Genomic DNA, 24,138 nt, shown 5'->3' with positions numbered 1-24,138 from the left:
CGTTGGTGAAGATGTTACTGCAACACCAGGGGTTGTGACTGCACCCACGGAAATTCCAGTTGTAACATGAGTTCCAGTGGAACCAGATGTTGGTTGCGTTGCTAAAGCATCAATTGTTGGTGAAGATGCTACTGCAACACCAGGGGTTGTGACCGCAGCAGAGGTAATTCCTGGTGAAGCGTCAGTTCCAGTGGTACCAGATGGTGGTTGCGTTGCTAAAGCATCAACCGTTGGTGAAGATGTTACTGCACCACCAGGGGTTGTGACTGCACCAGTGCTAATTCCAGTTGAAACACCAGTTCCAATGGTACCAGATGTTGGTTGCGTTGCTAAAGCATCAACCGTTGGTGAAGATGTTACTGCAACGCCAGGGGTTGTGACTGCACCAGAGCTAATTCCAGTTGAAACACCAGTTCCAATGGTACCAGATGTTGGTTGCGTTGCCGAAGCTTCAACCGTTGGTGAAGATGTTGCTGCAACACCAGGGGTTGTGACCGCACCGGAGGTAACTTCAGGAGAAACGTCAGTTCCAGTGGTACCAGATGTTGGTTGCGATACCGAAGCATCAACTGTTGGTGAAGATGTTAATATTAAACTGTGGGACGTTACACTGTCAGAAACAGTATGAGTCGAAGTTATTTCGCGCGTTGATGAGGAATATGGAAGCGAAATCAATCGTGATGAAACATCGGTTGCAGTGGTACCAGATATCGGTTGCGATTGAGTGGAATCAGCAGTTGACGACAATGATCCTACAACACCAGGGGCTGTTACCGCACCAGAGGTAATACCAGTTGAAACTTCAGTTCCAGTCGTACCAGATGTTGGTTGCGATGCTAAAGCATCAACCGTTTGTGAAGATGTTACTGCAAAACCAGGGGTTGTGACCACATCAGAGGTAATTCCAGGTGAAACGTGAGTTCCAGTGGTACCAGATGTTGGTTGCGATGCTAAAGCATCAACCGTTTGTGAAGATGTTACTGCAACACCAGGGGTTGTCACCGCACCAGAGCTAATTCCAGTTGAAACACCAGTTCCAATGGTACCAGATGTTGGTTGCGTTGCTAAAGCATCAACCGTTGGTGAAGATGTTACTGCAACAACAGGAGTTGTCACCGCACCTGCGCTAATTCCAGTTGAAACACCAGTTCCAATGGTACCAGAGGTTGGTTGCGTTGCTGAAGCATCACCTGTTGGTAAAGATGTTACTGCAACACCAGGAGTTGTCACCGCACCAGAGGTTATTCCAGTAGAAATGCTAGTACCTGTGGTACCAGATGTGGGTTGCGATACTAAAGCGTCAATGGTTTGTGAAGATGTTATTGCAACACGAGGGGTTGTGACATCAACTGAGGTAATTCCAGTTGAAACATCAGTTCCAGTGGTACCAGATGTTGGTTGCGTTGCTAAAGCATCAACTGTTGGTGAAGATGTTACTGCAACACCAGGGGTTGTGACCGAACCAGAGGTAATTCCAGGCGAAACGTCAGTTGCAGTGGTACCAGAAGTTGGTTGCGTTGCTAAAGCATCAACCGTTTGTGAAGATGTTACTGCAACACCAGGGGTTGTGACCGCACCAGAAGTAATTCCAGGTGAAACGTCAGTTCCAGTGGTGCCAGATGTTGGTTGCGATACCGAAGCATCAACTGTTGGTGAAGATGTTGATACAAAACTGTGGGACGTTACACTGTCAGAAACAGCACGAGTCGAAGTTATTTCGCGCGTTGATGTAGAATATGGAAGCGAAAATAATCGTGTTGAACCATCGGTTGCAGTGGTACCAGATATCGGTTGCGATAGAGTGGAATCAGCAGACGACGACAATGATCCTACAACAGCAGGGGCTGTTACGGCACCAGAGGTAATACCAGTTGAAACTTCAGTTCCAGTCGTACCAGATGTTGGTTGCGATGCTAAAGCATCGGCAGTTGGTGAAGATGTTGCTGCAACACCAGGGGTTGTCACCGCACCAGAGCTAATTCCAGTTGAAACACCAGTTCCAATGGAACCAGATGTTGGTTGTGTTGCTAAAGCATCAACTGTCGGTGAAGATGTAACTGCAACACCAGGAGTTATCACCGTACCAGAGGAAATTCCAGTCGAAATACCAGTACCAGTGGTACCAGATGTTAGTTGCGATACTAAAGCGTCAATAGTTTGTGAAGATGTTACTGCAACACGATGTGTTGTGACATCACCCGAGGTAATTCTAGTTGAAACATCAGTTTCAGTGGTACCAGATGATGGTTGTGTTGCTAAAGCATCAACTGTTGGTGAAGATGTTACTGCAACACCAGGGGTTGTCACCGCACCAGAGCTAATTCCAGTTGAAACACCAGTTCCATTGGAACCAGATGTTGGTTGAGATGCTAAAGCATCAATTGTTGGTGAAGATGTTACTGCAACACTAGGAGTTGTCACCGCACCAGAGCTAATTTCATTTGAAACTCCAGTTCCAGTGGTACCAGATGTTGGTTTCGTTGCTAAAGCATCAACTGTTGGTGAAGATGTTACTGCAACACTAGGAGTTGTCAACACACCAGAGCTAATTCCAGTTGAAACTCCAGTTCCAGTGGTACCAGATGTTGGTTGCGTTGCTAAAGCATCAACTGTTGGTAAAGATGCTACTGCAACACCAGGGGTTGTGACTGCACCAGAGGTAATTCCAGTTGAAACACCAGTTCCAATGGTACCAGATGTTGGTTGCGTTGCTAAAGCATCAACCGTTGGTGAAGATGTTACTGCAACACCAGGGGTTGTGACCGCACCAGAGGTAATTCCAGGTGAAACGTCCGTTCCAGTGGTACCAGATGATGGTTGTGTTGCTAAAGCATCAACCGTTGGTGAAGATGTTACTGCAACACCAGGGGTTGTGACTGCACCCGCGGAAATTCCAGTTGTAACTTGAGTTCCAGTGGTACCAGATGTTGGTTGCGTGGCTGAAGCTTCAACCGTTGGTGAAGATGTTACTGCAACATCAGGGGTTGTGACTGCACCCGCAGAAATTCCACTTGTAACTTGAGTTCCAGTGAAACCAGATGTTGATTGCGTCGCTAAAGCATCAATTGTTGGTGAAGATGTTACTGCACCACCAGGGGTTGTGACCGCACCAGAGGTAATTCCAGGTGAAACGTCAGTTCCAGTGGTACCAGATGTTGGTTGCGTTGCTAAAGCATCCACCGTTGGTGAAGATGTTACTGCAGCACCAGGGGCTGTGACCGCTACAGAGGTAATTCCAGGTGAAACGTCAGTTCCAGTGGTACCAGATGTTGGTTGCGTTGCTAAAGCATCAACCGTTGGTGAAGATGTTACTGCAACACCAGGGGTTGTGACCGCACCAGAGGTAATTCCAGATGAAACGTCAGTTCCGGTGGTACCAGATGGTGCTTGCGTTGCTAAAGCATCAACCGTTGGTGAAGATGTTACTGCAACACCAGGGTTTGTAACTGCACCAGAGCTAATTCCAGTTGAAACACCAGTTCCAATGGTACCAGATGTTGGTTGCGTTGCTAAAGCATCAACTGTTGGTGAAGATGTTACTGCAACACCAGGAGTTGTCACCACACCAGAGGTAATTCCAGTTGAAATACCAGTTCCAGTGGTACCAGATGTTGGTTGCGTTGCTAAAGCATCAACTGTTGGTGAAGATGTTACTGCAACACCAGGAGTTGTCACCACACCAGAGGTAATTCCAGTTGAAATACCAGTTCCAGTGGTACCAGATGTTGGTTGCGTTGCTAAAGCATCAACTGTTGGTGAAAATGTTACTGCAACACCAGGAGTTGTCACCACACCAGAGGTAATTCCAGTTGAAATACCAGTTCCAGTGGTACCAGATGTTGATTGCGTTGCTAAAGCATCCACCGTTGGTGAAGATGTTACTGCAACACCAGGGGTTGTGACCGCACCGGAGGTAATTCCAGGAGAAACGTCAGTTCCAGTGGTAACAGATGTTGGTTGCGTTGCTGAAGCTTCCACCGTTGGTGAAGATGTTACTGCAACACCAGGGGTTGTGACTGCACCCGCAGAAATTCCAATTGTAACTCGAGTTCCAGTGGAACCAGATGTTGATTGCGTCGCTAAACCATCAATTGTTGAAGAAGATGTTACTGCAACACCAGGGGTTGTGACCGCACCAGAGGTAATTACAGGTGAAATGCCAGTTCCAGTGGTACCAGATGTTGATTGCGTTGCTAAAGCATCCACCGTTGGTGAAGGTGTTACTGCAACATCAGGGGTTGTGCCATCACCAGAGGTAATTCCAGTTGAAACGCCAGTTCCAGTGGTACCAGATGTTGATTGCGTTGCTAAAGCATCAACTGTTGGTGAAGATGTTACTGCAATACCAGGAGTTGTCACCACACCAGAGGTAATTCCAGTTGAAATACCAGTTCCAGTGGTACCAGATGTTGGTTGCGTTGCTAAAGCATCAATTGTTGGTGAAGATGTTACTGCACCACCAGGGGTTGTGACCGCACCAGAGGTGATTCCAGGTGAAACGTCAGTTCCAGTGGTACCAGATGTTTGTTGCGTTGCTAAAGCATCCACCGTTGGTGAAGATGTTACTGCAACACCAGGGGCTGTGACCGCTACAGAGGTAATTCCAGGTGAAACGTCAGTTCCAGTGGTACCAGATGTTGGTTGCGTTGCTAAAGCATCAACCGTTGGTGAAGATGTTACTGCAACACCAGGGGTTGTGACCGCACCAGAGGTAATTCCAGTTGAAATACCAGTTCCAGTGGTACCTGATGTTGGTTGCGTTGCTAAAGCATCAACTGTTGGTGAAGATGTTACTGCAACACCAGGAGTTTTCACCACACCAGAGGTAATTCCAGTTGAAATATCAGTTCCAGTGGTACCTGATGTTGGTTGCGTTGCTAAAGCATCAACTGTTGGTGAAGATGTTACTGCAACACCAGGAGTTGTCACCACACCAGAGGTAATTCCAGTTGAAATACCAGTTCCAGTGGGACCAGATGTTGATTGCGTTGCTAAAGCATCCACCGTTGGTGAAGATGTTACTGCAACACCAGGAGTTGTCACCACACCAGAGGTAATTCCAGTTGAAATACCAGTTCCAGTGGTACCAGATGTTGGTTGCGTTGCTGAAGCTTCCACCGTTGGTGAAGATGTTACTGCAACAGCAGGGGTTGTGACTGCACCCGCAGAAATTCCAATTGTAACTTGAGTTCCAGTGGAACCAGATGTTGATTGCGACGCTAAAGCATCAATTGTTGAAGAAGATGTTACTGCAACACCAGGGGTTGTGACCGCACCAGAGGTAATTACAGGTGAAACGCCAGTTCCAGTGGTACCAGATGTTGATTGCGTTGCTAAAGCATCAACTGTTGGTGAAGATGTTACTGCAACACCAGGAGTTGTCACCACACCAGAGGTAATTCCAGGTGAAACGTCAGTTCCAGTGGTACCAGATGTTGGTTGCGTTGCTAAAGCATCAACCGTTGGTGAAGATGTTACTGCAACACCAGGGGTTGTGACTGCACCCGCGGAAATTCCAGTTGTAACTTGAGTTCCAGTGGTACCAGATGTTGGTTGCGTTGCTGAAGCTTCAACTGTTGGTGAAGATGTTACTGCAACACCAGGGGTTGTGACCGCACCAGAGGTAATCCCAGGTGAAACGTCAGTTCCAGTGGAAACAGATGTTGGTTGCGTTGCTAAAGCATCAACCGTTGGTGAAGATGTTACTGCAACACCAGGGGTTGTGACTGCACCCACGGAAATTCCAGTTGTAACATGAGTTCCAGTGGAACCAGATGTTGGTTGCGTTGCTAAAGCATCAATTGTTGGTGAAGATGCTACTGCAACACCAGGGGTTGTGACCGCAGCAGAGGTAATTCCTGGTGAAGCGTCAGTTCCAGTGGTACCAGATGGTGGTTGCGTTGCTAAAGCATCAACCGTTGGTGAAGATGTTACTGCACCACCAGGGGTTGTGACTGCACCAGTGCTAATTCCAGTTGAAACACCAGTTCCAATGGTACCAGATGTTGGTTGCGTTGCTAAAGCATCAACCGTTGGTGAAGATGTTACTGCAACACCAGGGGTTGTGACTGCACCAGAGCTAATTCCAGTTGAAACACCAGTTCCAATGGTACCAGATGTTGGTTGCGTTGCTGAAGCTTCAACCGTTGGTGAAGATGTTACTGCAACACCAGGGGTTGTGACCGCACCGGAGGTAACTCCAGGAGAAACGTCAGTTCCAGTGGTACCAGATGTTGGTTGCGATACCGAAGCATCAACTGTTGGTGAAGATGTTAATATTAAACTGTGGGACGTTACACTGTCAGAAACAGTATGAGTCGAAGTTATTTCGCGCGTTGATGAGGAATATGGAAGCGAAATCAATCGTGATGAAACATCGGTTGCAGTGGTACCAGATATCGGTTGCGATTGAGTGGAATCAGCAGTTGACGACAATGATCCTACAACACCAGGGGCTGTTACCGCACCAGAGGTAATACCAGTTGAAACTTCAGTTCCAGTCGTACCAGATGTTGGTTGCGATGCTAAAGCATCAACCGTTTGTGAAGATGTTACTGCAAAACCAGGGGTTGTGACCGCACCAGAGCTAATTCCAGGTGAAACGTCAGTTCCAGTGGTACCAGATGTTGGTTGCGTTGCTAAAGCATCAACCGTTGGTGAAGATGTTACTGCAACACGAGGGGTTGTGACCGCACCAGAGGTAATTCCAGCTGAAACGTTAATTTCAGTGGAACCAGATGTTGGTTGCGTTGCTGAAGCATCCACCGTTGGTGAAGATGTTACTGCAACACCAGGGGTTGTCACCGCACCAGAAGTAATATCAGTTGAAATACCAGTTCCAATGGTACCAGATGTTGGTTGTGTTGCTAAAGCATCAACCGTTTGTGAAGATGTTACTGCAAAACCAGGGGTTGTGACCGCACCAGAGCTAATTCCAGGTGAAACGTCAGTTCCAGTGGTACCAGATGTTGGTTGCGTTGCTAAAGCATCAACCGTTGGTGAAGATGTTACTGCAACACGAGGGGTTGTGACCGCACCAGAAGTAATTCCAGGTGAAACGTCAGTTCCAGTGGTACCAGATGTTGGTTGCGTTGCTAAAGCATCCACCGTTGGTGAAGATGTTACTGCAACACCAGGGGTTGTCACCGCACCAGAGCTAATATCAGTTGAAACACCAGTTCCAATGGTACCAGATGTTGGTTGCGTTGCTAAAGCATCAACTGTTGGTGAAGATGTTACTGCAACACCAGGAGTTGTCACCACACCAGAAGTAATTCCAGTTGAAATACCAGGGGTTGTCACCGCACCAGAGCTAATTCCAGGTGAAACGTCAGTTCCAGTGGTACCAGATGTTGGTTGCGTTGCTAAAGCATCAACCGTTGGTGAAGATGTTACTGCAACACGAGGGGTTGTGACCGCACCAGAAGTAATTCCAGGTGAAACGTCAGTTCCAATGGTACCAGATGTTGGTTGCGTTGCTAAAGCATCAACCGTTGGTGAAGATGTTACTGCACCACCAGGGGTTGTGACTGCACCAGTGCTAATTCCAGTTGAAACACCAGTTCCAATGGTACCAGATGTTGGTTGCGTTGCTAAAGCATCAACCGTTGGAGAAGATGTTACTGCAACACCAGGGGTTGTGACTGCACCAGAGCTAATTCCAGTTGAAACACCAGTTCCAATGGTACCAGATGTTGGTTGCGTTGCTAAAGCATCAACCGTTGGTGAAGATGTTACTGCAACACCAGGGGCTGTGACCGCACCAGAGGTAATACCAGTTGAAATTTCAATTCTAGTCGTACCAGATGTTGGTTGCGTTGCTAAAGCATCAACCGTTTGTGAAGATGTTACTGCAGCTCCAGGGGTTGTGACCACATCAGAGGTAATTCCAGGTGAAACGTGAGTTCCAGTGGTACCAGATGTTGGTTGCGTTGCTAAAGCATCAACCGTTTGTGAAGATGTTGCTGCAACACCAGGGGTTGTGACCGCACCAGAGGTAATCCCAGGTGAAACGTCAGTTCCAGTGGTAACAGATGTTGCTTGCGTTGCTAAAGCATCAACTGTTGATGAAGATGTTACTGCGACACCAGGAGTTGTCACCACACCAGAGGTAATTCCAGGTGAAACGTCAGTTCCAGTGGTACCAGATGTTGCTTGCGTTGACAAAGCATCAACTGTTGGTGAAGATGTTACTGCAACACCAGGGGTTGTCAACGCACCAGAGCTAATATCAGTTGAAACACCAGTTCCAATGGTACCAGATGTTGCTTGCGTTGCTAAAGCATCTACTGTTGGTGAAGATGTTACTGCAACACCAGGAGTTGTCACCACACCAGAGGTAATTCCAGTTGAAATACCAGTTCCAGTGGTGCCAGATGTTGATTGCGTTGCTAAAGCATCCACCGTTGGTGAAGATGTTACTGCAACACCAAGGGTTGTGACCGCACCGGAGGTAACTCCAGGAGAAACGTCAGTTCCAGTGGTACCAGATGTTGGTTGCGATACCGAAGCATCAACTGTTGGTGAAGATGTTAATATTAAACTGTGGGACGTTACACTGTCAGAAACAGTATGAGTCGAAGTTATTTCGCGCGTTGATGAGGAATATGGAAGCGAAATCAATCGTGATGAAACATCGGTTGCAGTGGTACCAGATATCGGTTGCGATTGAGTGGAATCAGCAGTTGACGACAATGATCCTACAACACCAGGGGCTGTTACCGCACCAGAGGTAATACCAGTTGAAACTTCAGTTCCAGTCGTGCCAGATGTTGGTTGCGATGCTAAAGCATCAACCGTTTGTGAAGATGTTACTGCAAAACCAGGGGTTGTGACCGCACCAGAGCTAATTCCAGGTGAAACGTCAGTTCCAGTGGTACCAGATGTTGGTTGCGTTGCTAAAGCATCAACCGTTGGTGAAGATGTTACTGCAACACGAGGGGTTGTGACCGCACCAGAGGTAATTCCAGCTGAAACGTCAGTTTCAGTGGAACCAGATGTTGGTTGCGTTGCTAAAGCATCCACCGTTGGTGAAGATGTTACTGCAACACCAGGGGTTGTCACCGCACCAGAAGTAATATCAGTTGAAATACCAGTTCCAATGGTACCAGATGTTGGTTGTGTTGCTAAAGCATCAACCGTTTGTGAAGATGTTACAGCAAAACCAGGGGTTGTGACCGCACCAGAGCTAATTCCAGGTGAAACGTCAGTTCCAGTGGTACCAGATGTTGGTTGCGTTGCTAAAGCATCAACCGTTGGTGAAGATGTTACTGCAACAAGAGGGGTTGTGACCGCACCAGAAGTAATTCCAGGTGAAACGTCAGTTCCAGTGGTACCAGATGTTGGTTGCGTTGCTAAAGCATCAACCGTTGGTGAAGATGTTACTGCAACACCAGGGGTTGTCACCGCACCAGAGCTAATATCAGTTGAAACACCAGTTCCAATGGTACCAGATGTTGGTTGCGTTGCTAAAGCATCAACTGTTGGTGAAGATGTTACTGCAACACCAGGAGTTGTCACCACACCAGAAGTAATTCCAGTTGAAATACCAGGGGTTGTCACCGCACCAGAGCTAATTCCAGGTGAAACGTCAGTTCCAGTGGTACCAGATGTTGGTTGCGTTGCTAAAGCATCAACCGTTGGTGAAGATGTTACTGCAACACGAGGGGTTGTGACCGCACCAGAAGTAATTCCAGGTGAAACGTCAGTTCCAATGGTACCAGATGTTGGTTGCGTTGCTAAAGCATCCACCGTTGGTGAAGATGTTACTGCACCACCAGGGGTTGTGACTGCACCAGTGCTAATTCCAGTTGAAACACCAGTTCCAATGGTACCAGATGTTGGTTGCGTTGCTAAAGCATCAACCGTTGGAGAAGATGTTACTGCAACACCAGGGGTTGTGACTGCACCAGAGCTAATTCCAGTTGAAACACCAGTTCCAATGGTACCAGATGTTGATTGCGTTGCTAAAGCATCCACCGTTGGCGAAGATGTTACTGCAACACCAGGGGCTGTGACCGCACCAGAGGTAATACCAGTTGAAATTTCAATTCTAGTCGTACCAGATGTTGGTTGCGTTGCTAAAGCATCAACCGTTTGTGAAGATGTTACTGCAGCTCCAGGGGTTGTGACCACATCAGAGGTAATTCCAGGTGAAACGTGAGTTCCAGTGGTACCAGATGTTGGTTGCGTTGCTAAAGCATCAACCGTTTGTGAAGATGTTGCTGCAACACCAGGGGTTGTGACCGCACCAGAGGTAATCCCAGGTGAAACGTCAGTTCCAGTGGTAACAGATGTTGCTTGCGTTGCTAAAGCATCAACTGTTGGTGAAGATGTTACTGCGACACCAGGAGTTGTCACCACACCAGAGGTAATTCCAGGTGAAACGTCAGTTCCAGTGGTACCAGATGTTGCTTGCGTTGATAAAGCATCAACTGTTGGTGAAGATGTTACTGCAACACCAGGGGTTGTCAACGCACCAGAGCTAATATCAGTTGAAACACCAGTTCCAATGGTACCAGATGTTGCTTGCGTTGCTAAAGCATCTACTGTTGGTGAAGATGTTACTGCAACACCAGGAGTTGTCACCACACCAGAGGTAATTCCAGTTGAAATACCAGTTCCAGTGGTGCCAGATGTTGATTGCGTTGCTAAAGCATCCACCGTTGGTGAAGATGTTACTGCAACACCAGGGGTTGTGACCGCACCGGAGGTAATTCCAAGTGAAACGTCAGTTCCAGTGGTACCAGATGTTGGTTGCGTTGCTGAAGCTTCCACCGTTGGTGAAGATGTTACTGCAACACCAGGGGTTGTGACTGCACCCACGGAAATTCCAGTTGTAACATGAGTTCCAGTGGAACCAGATGTTGGTTGCGTTGCTAAAGCATCAATTGTTGGTGAAGATACTACTGCAACACCAGGGGTTGTGACCGCAGCAGAGGTAATTCCAGGTGAAGCGTCAGTTCCAGTGGTACCAGATGGTGGTTGTGTTGCTGAAGCTTCAACCGTTAGTGAAGATGTTACTGCAACACCAGGGGTTGTGACCGCACCGGAGGTAACTCCAGGAGAAACGTCAGTTCCAGTGGTACCAGATGTTGGTTGCGATACCGAAGCATCAACTGTTGGTGAAGATGTTAATATTAAACTGTGGGACGTTACACTGTCAGAAACAGTACGAGTCGAAGTTATTTCGCGCGTTGATGAAGAATATGGAACCGAAATCAATCGTGTTGAAACATCGGTTGCAGTGGTACCAGATGTTGGTTGCGTTGCTAAAGCGTCAACCGTTGGTGAAGATGTTACTGCAACACCAGGAGTTGTCACAACACCAGAGGTAATTCCAGTTGAAATACCAGTTCCAGTGGTGCCAGATGTTGATTGCGTTGCTAAAGCATCCACCGTTGGTGAAGATGTTACTGCAACACCAGGGGTTGTGACCACACCGGAGGTAATTCCAGGAGAAACGTCAGTTCCAGTGGTACCAGATGTTGGTGGCGTTGCTGAAGCTTCCACCGTTGGTGAAGATGTTACTGCAACACCAGGGGTTGTGACTGCACCCGCAGAAATTCCAATTGCAACTTGAGTTCCAGTGGAACCAGATGTTGATTGCGACGCTAAAGCATCAATTGTTGAAGAAGATGTTACTGCAACACCAGGGGTTGTGACCGCACCAGAGGTAATTACAGGTGAAACGCCAGTTCCAGTGGTACCAGATGTTGATTGCGTTGCTAAAGCATCAACTGTTGGTGAAGATGTTACTGCAACACCAGGAGTTGTCACCACACCAGAGGTAATTCCAGGTGAAACGTCAGTTCCAGTGGTACCAGATGTTGGTTGCGTTGCTAAAGCATCAACCGTTGGTGAAGATGTTACTGCAACACCAGGGGTTGTGACTGCACCCGCGGAAATTCCAGTTGTAACTTGAGTTCCAGTGGTACCAGATGTTGGTTGCGTTGCTGAAGCTTCAACCGTTGGTGAAGATGTTACTGCAACACCAGGTGTTGTGACCGCACCAGAGGTAATCCCAGGTGAAACGTCAGTTCCAGTGGTAACAGATGTTGGTTGCGTTGCTAAAGCATCAACCGTTGGTGAAGATGTTACTGCAACACCAGGGGTTGTGACTGCACCCACGGAAATTCCAGTTGTAACATGAGTTCCAGTGGAACCAGATGTTGGTTGCGTTGCTAAAGCATCAAGTGTTTGTGAAGATGCTACTGCAACACCAGGGGTTGTGACCGCAGCAGAGGTAATTCCTGGTGAAGCGTCAGTTCCAGTGGTACCAGATGGTGGTTGCGTTGCTAAAGCATCAACCGTTGGTGAAGATGTTACTGCACCACCAGGGGTTGTGACTGCACCAGTGCTAATTCCAGTTGAAACACCAGTTCCAATAGTACCAGATGTTGGTTGCGTTGCTAAAGCATCAACCGTTGGTGAAGATGTTCCTGCAACACCAGGGGTTGTGACTGCACCAGAGCTAATTCCAGTTGAAACACCACTTCCAATGGTACCAGATGTTGGTTGCGTTGCTGAAGCTTCAACCGTTGGTGAAGATGTTACTGCAACACCAGGGGTTGTGACCGCACCGGAGGTAACTCCAGTAGAAACGTCAGTTCCAGTGGTACCAGATGTTGGTTGCGATACCGAAGCATCAACTGTTGGTGAAGATGTTAATATTAAACTGTGGGACGTTACACTGTCAGAAACAGTACGAGTCGAAGTTATTTCGCGCGTTGATGAGGAATATGGAAGCGAAATCAATCGTGATGAAACATCGGTTGCAGTGGTACCAGATATCGGTTGCGATTGAGTGGAATCAGCAGTTGACGACAATGATCCTACAACACCTGGGGCTGTTACCGCACCAGAGGTAATACCAGTTGAAACTTCAGTTCCAGTCGTACCAGATGTTGGTTGCGATGCTAAAGCATCAACCGTTTGTGAAGATGTTACTGCAAAACCAGGGGTTGTGACCGCACCAGAGCTAATTCCAGGTGAAACGTCAGTTCCAGTGGTACCAGATGTTGGTTGTGTTGCTAAAGCATCAACCGTTGGTGAAGATGTTACTGCAACACGAGGGGTTGTGACCGCACCAGAGGTAATTCCAGCTGAAACGTCAGTTTCAGTGGAACCAGATGTTGGTTGCGTTGCTAAAGCATCCACCGTTGGTGAAGATGTTACTGCAACACCAGGGGTTGTCACCGCACCAGAACTAATATCAGTTGAAATACCAGTTCCAATGGTACCAGATGTTGGTTGTGTTGCTAAAGCATCAACCGTTTGTGAAGATGTTACTGCAAAACCAGGGGTTGTGACCGCACCAGAGCTAATTCCAGGTGAAACGTCAGTTCCAGTGGTACCAGATGTTGGTTGCGTTGCTAAAGCATCAACCGTTGGTGAAGATGTTACTGCAACACGAGGGGTTGTGACCGCACCAGAAGTAATTCCAGGTGAAACGTCAGTTCCAATGGTACCAGATGTTGGTTGCGTTGCTAAAGCATCCACCGTTGGTGAAGATGTTACTGCACCATCAGGGGTTGTGACTGCACCAGTGCTAATTCCAGTTGAAACACCAGTTCCAATGGTACCAGATGTTGGTTGCGTTGCTAAAGCATCAACCGTTGGTGAAGATGTTACTGCAACACCAGGAGTTGTCACCACACCAGAAGTAATTCCAGTTGAAATACCAGGGGTTGTCACCGCACCAGAGCTAATTCCAGGTGAAACGTCAGTTCCAGTGGAACCAGATGTTGGTTGCGTTGCTAAAGCATCAACCGTTGGTGAAGATGTTACTGCAACACGAGGGGTTGTGACCGCACCAGAAGTAATTCCAGGTGAAACGTCAGTTCCAATGGTACCAGATGTTGGTTGCGTTGCTAAAGCATCCACCGTTGGTGAAGATGTTACTGCACCATCAGGGGTTGTGACTGCACCAGTGCTAATTCCAGTTGAAACACCAGTTCCAATGGTACCAGATGTTGGTTGCGTTGCTAAAGCATCAACCGTTGGTGAAGATGTTACTGCAACACCAGGGGTTGTGACTGCACCAGAGCTAATTCCAGTTGAAACACCAGTTCCAATGGTACCAGATGTTGATTGCGTTGCTAAAGCATCCACCGTTGGTGAAGATGTTACTGCAACACCAGGGGCTGTGACCGCACCAGAGGTAATACCAGTTGAAACTTCAATTCTAGTCGTACCAGATGTTGGTTGCGTTGCTAAAGCATCAACCGTTTGTGAAGATGTTACTGCAGCTCCAGGGGTTGTGACCACATCAGAGGTAATTCCAGGTGAAACGTCAGTTCCAGTGGTACCAGATGTTGGTTGCGTTGCTAAAGCATCAACCGTTTGTGAAGATGTTGCTGCAACACCAGGGGTTGTGACCGCACCAGAGGTAATCCCAGGTGAAACGTCAGTTCCAGTGGTAACAGATGTTGCTTGCGTTGCTAAAGCATCAACTGTTGGTGAAGATGCTACTGCAACACCAGGAGTTGTCACCACACCAGAGGTAATTCCAGGTGAAACGTCAGTTCCAGTGGTACCAGATGTTGCTTGCGTTGATAAAGCATCAACTGTTGGTGAAGATGTTACTGCAACACCAGGGGTTGTCAACGCACCAGAGCTAATATCAGTTGAAACACCAGTTCCAATGGTACCAGATGTTGCTTGCGTTGCTAAAGCATCTACTGTTGGTGAAGATGTTGCTGCAACACCAGGAGTTGTCACCACACCAGAGGTAATTCCAGTTGAAATACGAGTTCCAGTGGTGCCAGATGTTGATTGCGTTGCTAAAGCATCCACCGTTGGTGAAGATGTTACTGCAACACCAGGGGTTGTGACCGCACCGGAGGTAATTCCAGGTGAAACGTCAGTTCCAGTGGTACCAGATGTTGATTGCGTTGCTAAAGCATCAACTGTTTGTGAAGATGTTACTGCAGCTCCAGGGGTTGTGACCACATCAGAGGTAATTCCAGGTGAAACGTCAGTTCCAGTGGTACCAGATGTTGATTGCGTTGCTAAAGCATCAACTGTTGGTGAAGATGTTACTGCAACACCAGGAGTTGTCACCACACCAGAGGTAATTCCAGGTGAAACGTCAGTTCCAGTGGTACCAGATGTTGGTTGCGTTGCTAAAGCATCAACCGTTGGTGAAGATGTTACTGCAACACCAGGGGTTGTGACTGCACCCGCGGAAATTCCAGTTGTAACTTGAGTTCCAGTGGTACCAGATGTTGGTTGCGTTGCTGAAGCTTCAACCGTTGGTGAAGATGTTACTGCAACACCAGGGGATGTGACCGCACCAGAGGTAATCCCAGGTGAAACGTCAGTTCCAATGGTACCAGATGTTGGTTGCGTTGCTAAAGCATCCACCGTTGGTGAAGATGTTACTGCACCATCAGGGGTTGTGACTGCACCAGTGCTAATTCCAGTTGAAACACCAGTTCCAATGGTACCAGATGTTGGTTGCGTTGCTAAAGCATCAACCGTTGGTGAAGATGTTACTGCAACACCAGGGGTTGTGACTGCACCAGAGCTAATTCCAGTTGAAACACCAGTTCCAATGGTACCAGATGTTGATTGCGTTGCTAAAGCATCCACCGTTGGTGAAGATGTTACTGCAACACCAGGGGCTGTGACCGCACCAGAGGTAATACCAGTTGAAACTTCAATTCTAGTCGTACCAGATGTTGGTTGCGTTGCTAAAGCATCAACCGTTTGTGAAGATGTTACTGCAGCTCCAGGGGTTGTGACCACATCAGAGGTAATTCCAGGTGAAACGTCAGTTCCAGTGGTACCAGATGTTGGTTGCGTTGCTAAAGCATCAACCGTTTGTGAAGATGTTGCTGCAACACCAGGGGTTGTGACCGCACCAGAGGTAATCCCAGGTGAAACGTCAGTTCCAGTGGTAACAGATGTTGCTTGCGTTGCTAAAGCATCAACTGTTGGTGAAGATGCTACTGCAACACCAGGAGTTGTCACCACACCAGAGGTAATTCCAGGTGAAACGTCAGTTCCAGTGGTACCAGATGTTGCTTGCGTTGATAAAGCATCAACTGTTGGTGAAGATGTTACTGCAACACCAGGGGTTGTCAACGCACCAGAGCTAATATCAGTTGAAACACCAGTTCCAATGGTACCAGATGTTGCTTGCGTTGCTAAAGCATCTACTGTTGGTGAAGATGTTGCTGCAACACCAGGAGTTGTCACCACACCAGAGGTAATTCCAGTTGAAATACGAGTTCCAGTGGTGCCAGATGTTGATTGCGTTGCTAAAGCATCCACCGTTGGTGAAGATGTTACTGCAACACCAGGGGTTGTGACGGCACCGGAGGTAATTCCAGGTGAAACGTCAGTTCCAGTGGTACCAGATGTTGATTGCGTTGCTAAAGCATCAACTGTTTGTGAAGATGTTACTGCAGCTCCAGGGGTTGTGACCACATCAGAGGTAATTCCAGGTGAAACGTCAGTTCCAGTGGTACCAGATGTTGATTGCGTTGCTAAAGCATCAACTGTTGGTGAAGATGTTACTGCAACACCAGGAGTTGTCACCACACCAGAGGTAATTCCAGGTGAAACGTCAGTTCCAGTGGTACCAGATGTTGGTTGCGTTGCTAAAGCATCAACCGTTGGTGAAGATGTTACTGCAACACCAGGGGTTGTGACTGCACCCGCGGAAATTCCAGTTGTAACTTGAGTTCCAGTGGTACCAGATGTTGGTTGCGTTGCTGAAGCTTCAACCGTTGGTGAAGATGTTACTGCAACACCAGGGGATGTGACCGCACCAGAGGTAATCCCAGGTGAAACGTCAGTTCCAGTGGTAACAGATGTTGGTTGCGTTGCTAAAGCATCAACCGTTGGTGAAGATGTTACTGCAACACCAGGGGTTGTGACTGCACCCACGGAAATTCCAGTTGTAACATGAGTTCCAGTGGAACCAGATGTTGGTTGCGTTGCTAAAGCATCAATTGTTGGTGAAGATGCTACTGCAACACCAGGGGTTGTGACCGCAGCAGAGGTAATTCCTGGTGAAGCGTCAGTTCCAGTGGTACCAGATGGTGGTTGCGTTGCTAAAGCATCAACCGTTGGTGAAGATGTTACTGCACCACCAGGGGTTGTGACTGCACCAGTGCTAATTCCAGTTGAAACACCAGTTCCAATAGTACCAGAAGTTGGTTGCGTTGCTAAAGCATCAACCGTTGGTGAAGATGTTACTGCAACACCAGGGGTTGTGACTGCACCAGAGCTAATTCCAGTTGAAACACCACTTCCAATGGTACCAGATGTTGGTTGCGTTGCTGAAGCTTCAACCGTTGGTGAAGATGTTACTGCAACACCCGGGGTTGTGACCGCACCGGAGGTAACTCCAGGAGAAACGTCAGTTCCAGTGGTACCAGATGTTGGTTGCGATACCGAAGCATCAACTGTTGGTGAAGATGTTAATATTAAACTGTGGGACGTTGCACTGTCAGAAACAGTACGAGTCGAAGTTATTTCGCGCGTTGATGAGGAATATGGAAGCGAAATCAATCGTGATGAAACATCGGTTGCAGTGGTACCAGATATCGGTTGCGATTGAGTGGAATCAGCAGTTGACGACAATGATCCTACAACACCAGGGGCTGTTACCGCACCAGAGGTAATACCAGTTGAAACTTCAGTTCCAGTCGTACCAGATGTTGGTTGCGATGCTAAAGCATCAACCGTTTGTGAAGATGTTACTGCAAAACCAGGGGTTGTGACCGCACCAGAGCTAATTCCAGGTGAAACGTCAGTTCCAGTGGTACCAGATGTTGGTTGCGTTGCTAAAGCATCAACCGTTGGTGAAGATGTTACTGCAACACGAGGGGTTGTGACCGCACCAGAGGTAATTCCAGCTGAAACGTCAGTCTCAGTGGAACCAGATGTTGGTTGCGTTGCTAAAGCATCCACCGTTGGTGAAGATGTTACTGCAACACCAGGGGTTGTCACCGCACCAGAACTAATATCAGTTGAAATACCAGTTCCAATGGTACCAGATGTTGGTTGTGTTGCTAAAGCATCAACCGTTTGTGAAGATGTTACTGCAAAACCAGGGGTTGTGACCGCACCAGAGCTAATTCCAGGTGAAACGTCAGTTCCAGTGGTAACAGATGTTGGTTGCGTTGCTAAAGCATCAACCGTTGGTGAAGATGTTACTGCAACACGAGGGGTTGTGACCGCACCAGAAGTAATTCCAGGTGAAACGTCAGTTCCAGTGGTACCAGATGTTGGTTGCGTTGCTAAAGCATCCACCGTTGGTGAAGATGTTACTGCAACACCAGGGGTTGTCACCGCACCAGAGCTAATATCAGTTGAAACACCAGTTCCAATGGTACCAGATGTTGGTTGCGTTGCTAAAGCATCAACTGTTGGTGAAGATGTTACTGCAACACCAGGAGTTGTCACCACACCAGAAGTAATTCCAGTTGAAATACCAGGGGTTGTCACCGCACCAGAGCTAATTCCAGGTGAAACGTCAGTTCCAGTGGAACCAGATGTTGGTTGCGTTGCTAAAGCATCAACCGTTGGTGAAGATGTTACTGCAACACGAGGGGTTGTGACCGCACCAGAAGTAATTCCAGGTGAAACGTCAGTTCCAATGGTACCAGATGTTGGTTGCGTTGCTAAAGCATCCACCGTTGGTGAAGATGTTACTGCACCATCAGGGGTTGTGACTGCACCAGTGCTAATTCCAGTTGAAACACCAGTTCCAATGGTACCAGATGTTGGTTGCGTTGCTAAAGCATCAACCGTTGGTGAAGATGTTACTGCAACACCAGGGGTTGTGACTGCACCAGAGCTAATTCCAGTTGAAACACCAGTTCCAATGGTACCAGATGTTGATTGCGTTGCTAAAGCATCCACCGTTGGTGAAGATGTTACTGCAACACCAGGGGCTGTGACCGCACCAGAGGTAATACCAGTTGAAACTTCAATTCTAGTCGTACCAGATGTTGGTTGCGTTGCTAAAGCATCAACCGTTTGTGAAGATGTTACTGCAGCTCCAGGGGTTGTGACCACATCAGAGGTAATTCCAGGTGAAACGTCAGTTCCAGTGGTACCAGATGTTGGTTGCGTTGCTAAAGCATCAACCGTTTGTGAAGATGTTGCTGCAACACCAGGGGTTGTGACCGCACCAGAGGTAATCCCAGGTGAAACGTCAGTTCCAGTGGTAACAGATGTTGCTTGCGTTGCTAAAGCATCAACTGTTGGTGAAGATGTTACTGCAACACCAGGAGTTGTCACCACACCAGAGGTAATTCCAGGTGAAACGTCAGTTCCAGTGGTACCAGATGTTGCTTGCGTTGATAAAGCATCAACTGTTGGTGAAGATGTTACTGCAACACCAGGGGTTGTCAACACACCAGAGCTAATATCAGTTGAAACACCAGTTCCAATGGTACCAGATGTTGCTTGCGTTGCTAAAGCATCTACTGTTGGTGAAGATGTTGCTGCAACACCAGGAGTTGTCACCACACCAGAGGTAATTCCAGTTGAAATACCAGTTCCAGCGGTGTAAGATGTTGATTGCGTTGCTAAAGCATCCACCGTTGGTGAAGATGTTACTGCAACACCAGGGGTTGTGACCGCACCGGAGGTAATTCCAGGTGAAACGTCAGTTCCAGTGGTACCAGATGTTGATTGCGTTGCTAAAGCATCAACTGTTTGTGAAGATGTTACTGCAGCTCCAGGGGTTGTGACCACATCAGAGGTAATTCCAGGTGAAACGTCAGTTCCAGTGGTACCAGATGTTGATTGCGTTGCTAAAGCATCAACTGTTGGTGAATATGTTACTGCAACACCAGGAGTTGTCACCACACCAGAGGTAATTCCAGGTGAAACGTCAGTTCCAGTGGTACCAGATGTTGGTTGCGTTGCTAAAGCATCAACCGTTGGTGAAGATGTTACTGCAACACCAGGGGTTGTGACTGCACCCGCGGAAATTCCAGTTGTAACTTGAGTTCCAGTGGTACCAGATGTTGGTTGCGTTGCTGAAGCTTCAACCGTTGGTGAAGATGTTACTGCAACACCAGGGGATGTGACCGCACCAGAGGTAATCCCAGGTGAAACGTCAGTTCCAGTGGTAACAGATGTTGGTTGCGTTGCTAAAGCATCAACCGTTGGTGAAGATGTTACTGCAACACCAGGGGTTGTGACTGCACCCACGGAAATTCCAGTTGTAACATGAGTTCCAGTGGAACCAGATGTTGGTTGCGTTGCTAAAGCATCAATTGTTGGTGAAGATGCTACTGCAACACCAGGGGTTGTGACCGCAGCAGAGGTAATTCCTGGTGAAGCGTCAGTTCCAGTGGTACCAGATGGTGGTTGCGTTGCTAAAGCATCAACCGTTGGTGAAGATGTTACTGCACCACCAGGGGTTGTGACTGCACCAGTGCTAATTCCAGTTGAAACACCAGTTCCAATAGTACCAGAAGTTGGTTGCGTTGCTAAAGCATCAACCGTTGGTGAAGATGTTACTGCAACACCAGGGGTTGTGACTGCACCAGAGCTAATTCCAGTTGAAACACCACTTCCAATGGTACCAGATGTTGGTTGCGTTGCTGAAGCTTCAACCGTTGGTGAAGATGTTACTGCAACACCCGGGGTTGTGACCGCACCGGAGGAAACTCCAGGAGAAACGTCAGTTCCAGTGGTACCAGATGTTGGTTGCGATACCGAAGCATCAACTGTTGGTGAAGATGTTAATATTAAACTGTGGGACGTTGCACTGTCAGAAACAGTACGAGTCGAAGTTATTTCGCGCGTTGATGAGGAATATGGAAGCGAAATCAATCGTGATGAAACATCGGTTGCAGTGGTACCAGATATCGGTTGCGATTGAGTGGAATCAGCAGTTGACGACAATGATCCTACAACACCAGGGGCTGTTACCGCACCAGAGGTAATACCAGTTGAAACTTCAGTTCCAGTCGTACCAGATGTTGGTTGCGATGCTAAAGCATCAACCGTTTGTGAAGATGTTACTGCAAAACCAGGGGTTGTGACCGCACCAGAGCTAATTCCAGGTGAAACGTCAGTTCCAGTGGTACCAGATGTTGGTTGCGTTGCTAAAGCATCAACCGTTGGTGAAGATGTTACTGCAACACGAGGGGTTGTGACCGCACCAGAGGTAATTCCAGCTGAAACGTCAGTCTCAGTGGAACCAGATGTTGGTTGCGTTGCTAAAGCATCCACCGTTGGTGAAGATGTTACTGCAACACCAGGGGTTGTCACCGCACCAGAACTAATATCAGTTGAAATACCAGTTCCAATGGTACCAGATGTTGGTTGTGTTGCTAAAGCATCAACCGTTTGTGAAGATGTTACTGCAAAACCAGGGGTTGTGACCGCACCAGAGCTAATTCCAGGTGAAACGTCAGTTCCAGTGGTAACAGATGTTGGTTGCGTTGCTAAAGCATCAACCGTTGGTGAAGATGTTACTGCAACACGAGGGGTTGTGACCGCACCAGAAGTAATTCCAGGTGAAACGTCAGTTCCAGTGGTACCAGATGTTGGTTGCGTTGCTAAAGCATCCACCGTTGGTGAAGATGTTACTGCAACACCAGGGGTTGTGACTGCACCAGAGCTAATATCAGTTGAAACACCAGTTCCAATGGTACCAGATGTTGGTTGCGTTGCTAAAGCATCAACTGTTGGTGAAGATGTTACTGCAACACCAGGAGTTGTCACCACACCAGAAGTAATTCCAGTTGAAATACCAGGGGTTGTCACCGCACCAGAGCTAATTCCAGGTGAAACGTCAGTTCCAGTGGTACCAGATGTTGGTTGCGTTGCTAAAGCATCAACCGTTGGTGAAGATGTTACTGCAACACGAGGGGTTGTGACCGCACCAGAAGTAATTCCAGGTGAAACGTCAGTTCCAATGGTACCAGATGTTGGTTGCGTTGCTAAAGCATCCACCGTTGGTGAAGATGTTACTGCACCACCAGGGGTTGTGACTGCACCAGTGCTAATTCCAGTTGAAACACCAGTTCCAATGGTACCAGATGTTGGTTGCGTTGCTAAAGCATCAACCGTTGGTGAAGATGTTACTGCAACACCAGGGGTTGTGACTGCACCAGAGCTAATTCCAGTTGAAACACCAGTTCCAATGGTACCAGATGTTGATTGCGTTGCTAAAGCATCCACCGTTGGTGAAGATGTTACTGCAACACCAGGGGCTGTGACCGCACCAGAGGTAATACCAGTTGAAACTTCAATTCTAGTCGTACCAGATGTTGGTTGCGTTGCTAAAGCATCAACCGTTTGTGAAGATGTTACTGCAGCTCCAGGGGTTGTGACCACATCAGAGGTAATTCCAGGTGAAACGTCAGTTCCAGTGGTACCAGATGTTGGTTGCGTTGCTAAAGCATCAACCGTTTGTGAAGATGTTGCTGCAACACCAGTGGTTGTGACCGCACCAGAGGTAATCCCAGGTGAAACGTCAGTTCCAGTGGTAACAGATGTTGCTTGCGTTGCTAAAGCATCAACTGTTGGTGAAGATGTTACTGCAACACCAGGAGTTGTCACCACACCAGAGGTAATTCCAGGTGAAACGTCAGTTCCAGTGGTACCAGATGTTGCTTGCGTTGATAAAGCATCAATTGTTGGTGAAGATGTTACTGCAACACCAGGGGTTGTCAACGCACCAGAGCTAATATCAGTTGAAACACCAGTTCCAATGGTACCAGATGTTGCTTGCGTTGCTAAAGCATCTACTGTTGGTGAAGATGTTGCTGCAACACCAGGAGTTGTCACCACACCAGAGGTAATTCCAGTTGAAATACCAGTTCCAGTGTTGCCAGATGTTGATTGCGTTGCTAAAGCATCCACCGTTGGTGAAGATGTTACTGCAACACCAGGGGTTGTGACCGCACCAGAGGTAATCCCAGGTGAAACGTCAGTTCCAGTGGTAACAGATGTTGGTTGCGTTGCTAAAGCATCAACCGTTTGTGAAGATGTTGCTGCAACACCAGGGGTTGTGACCGCACCAGAGGTAATCCCAGGTGAAACGTCAGTTCCAGTGGTAACAGATGTTGGTTGCGTAGCTAAAGCATCAACCGTTTGTGAAGATGTTGCTGCAACACCAGGGGTTGTGACCGCACCAGAGGTAATCCCAGGTGAAACGTCAGTTCCAGTGGTACCAGATGTTGCTTGCGTTGCTAAAGCATCTACTGTTGGTGAAGATGTTGCTGCAACACCAGGAGTTGTCACCACACCAGAGGTAATTCCAGTTGAAATACCAGTTCCAGTGGTGCCAGATGTTGATTGCGTTGCTAAAGCATCCACCGTTGGTGAAGATGTTACTGCAACACCAGGGGTTGTGACCGCACCGGAGGTAATTCCAGGAGAAACGTCAGTTCCAGTGGTACCAGATGTTGGTTGCGTTGTTGAAGCTTCCACCGTTGGTGAAGATGTTACTGCAACACCAGGGGTTGTGACTGCACCCACGGAAATTCCAGTTGTAACATGAGTTCCAGTGGAACCAGATGTTGGTTGCGTTGCTAAAGCATCAATTGTTGGTGAAGATACTACTGCAACACCAGGGGTTGTGACCGCAGCAGAGGTAATTCCAGGTGAAGCGTCAGTTCCAGTGGTACCAGATGGTGGTTGCGTTGCTGAAGCTTCAACCGTTAGTGAAGATGTTACTGCAACACCAGGGGTTGTGACCGCACCGGAGGTAACTCCAGGAGAAACGTCAGTTCCAGTGGTACCAGATGTTGGTTGCGATACCGAAGCATCAACTGTTGGTGAAGATGTTAATGTTAAACTGTGGGACGTTACACTGTCAGAAACAGTACGAGTCGAAGTTATTTCGCGCGTTGATGAAGAATATGGAAGCGAAATCAATCGTGTTGAAACATCGGTTGCAGTGGTACCAGATGTTGGTTGCGTTGCTAAAGCGTCAACCGTTGGTGAAGATGTTACTGCAACACCAGGAGTTGTCACCACACCAGAGGTAATTCCAGTTGAAATACCAGTTCCAGTGGTGCCAGATGTTGATTGCGTTGCTAAAGCATCCACCGTTGGTGAAGATGTTACTGCAACACCAGGGGTTGTGACCGCACCAGAGCTAATTCCAGGTGAAACGTCATTTCCAGTGGTACCAGATGTTGGTTGCGT

General features: G+C 47.9%; 1 protein-coding gene across 1 annotated transcript in view; it reads right to left on the bottom strand.

Annotated features, from left to right (window-relative positions):
• The window catches only part of LOC146163904 (uncharacterized), a 98,544-nt gene extending 82,498 nt beyond the window's left edge, over nt 1-16,046 (bottom strand). Inside the window, exons 1-3 of the mRNA XM_083380628.1 lie at nt 16,034-16,046; nt 14,836-14,897; nt 10,707-10,851 (exon numbers count right to left, since the gene is read on the bottom strand). Of these exons, the coding sequence (XP_083236754.1) occupies nt 10,707-10,851; nt 14,836-14,897; nt 16,034-16,046 (220 nt within the window). The remainder of the gene's footprint in view (nt 1-10,706; nt 10,852-14,835; nt 14,898-16,033) is intronic.
• Between the last annotated feature and the right edge of the window lie 8,092 nt (nt 16,047-24,138).

Source organism: Ascidiella aspersa, chromosome 2 (genome assembly GCF_963924565.1).
Source record: "Ascidiella aspersa chromosome 2, kaAscAspe10.2, whole genome shotgun sequence".
NCBI classification, from domain to species: domain Eukaryota; kingdom Metazoa; phylum Chordata; class Ascidiacea; order Phlebobranchia; family Ascidiidae; genus Ascidiella; species Ascidiella aspersa.
The sequence above is the reverse complement of the archived record's forward strand: the minus strand, read 5'-3'. Positions and strand labels throughout refer to the sequence as shown.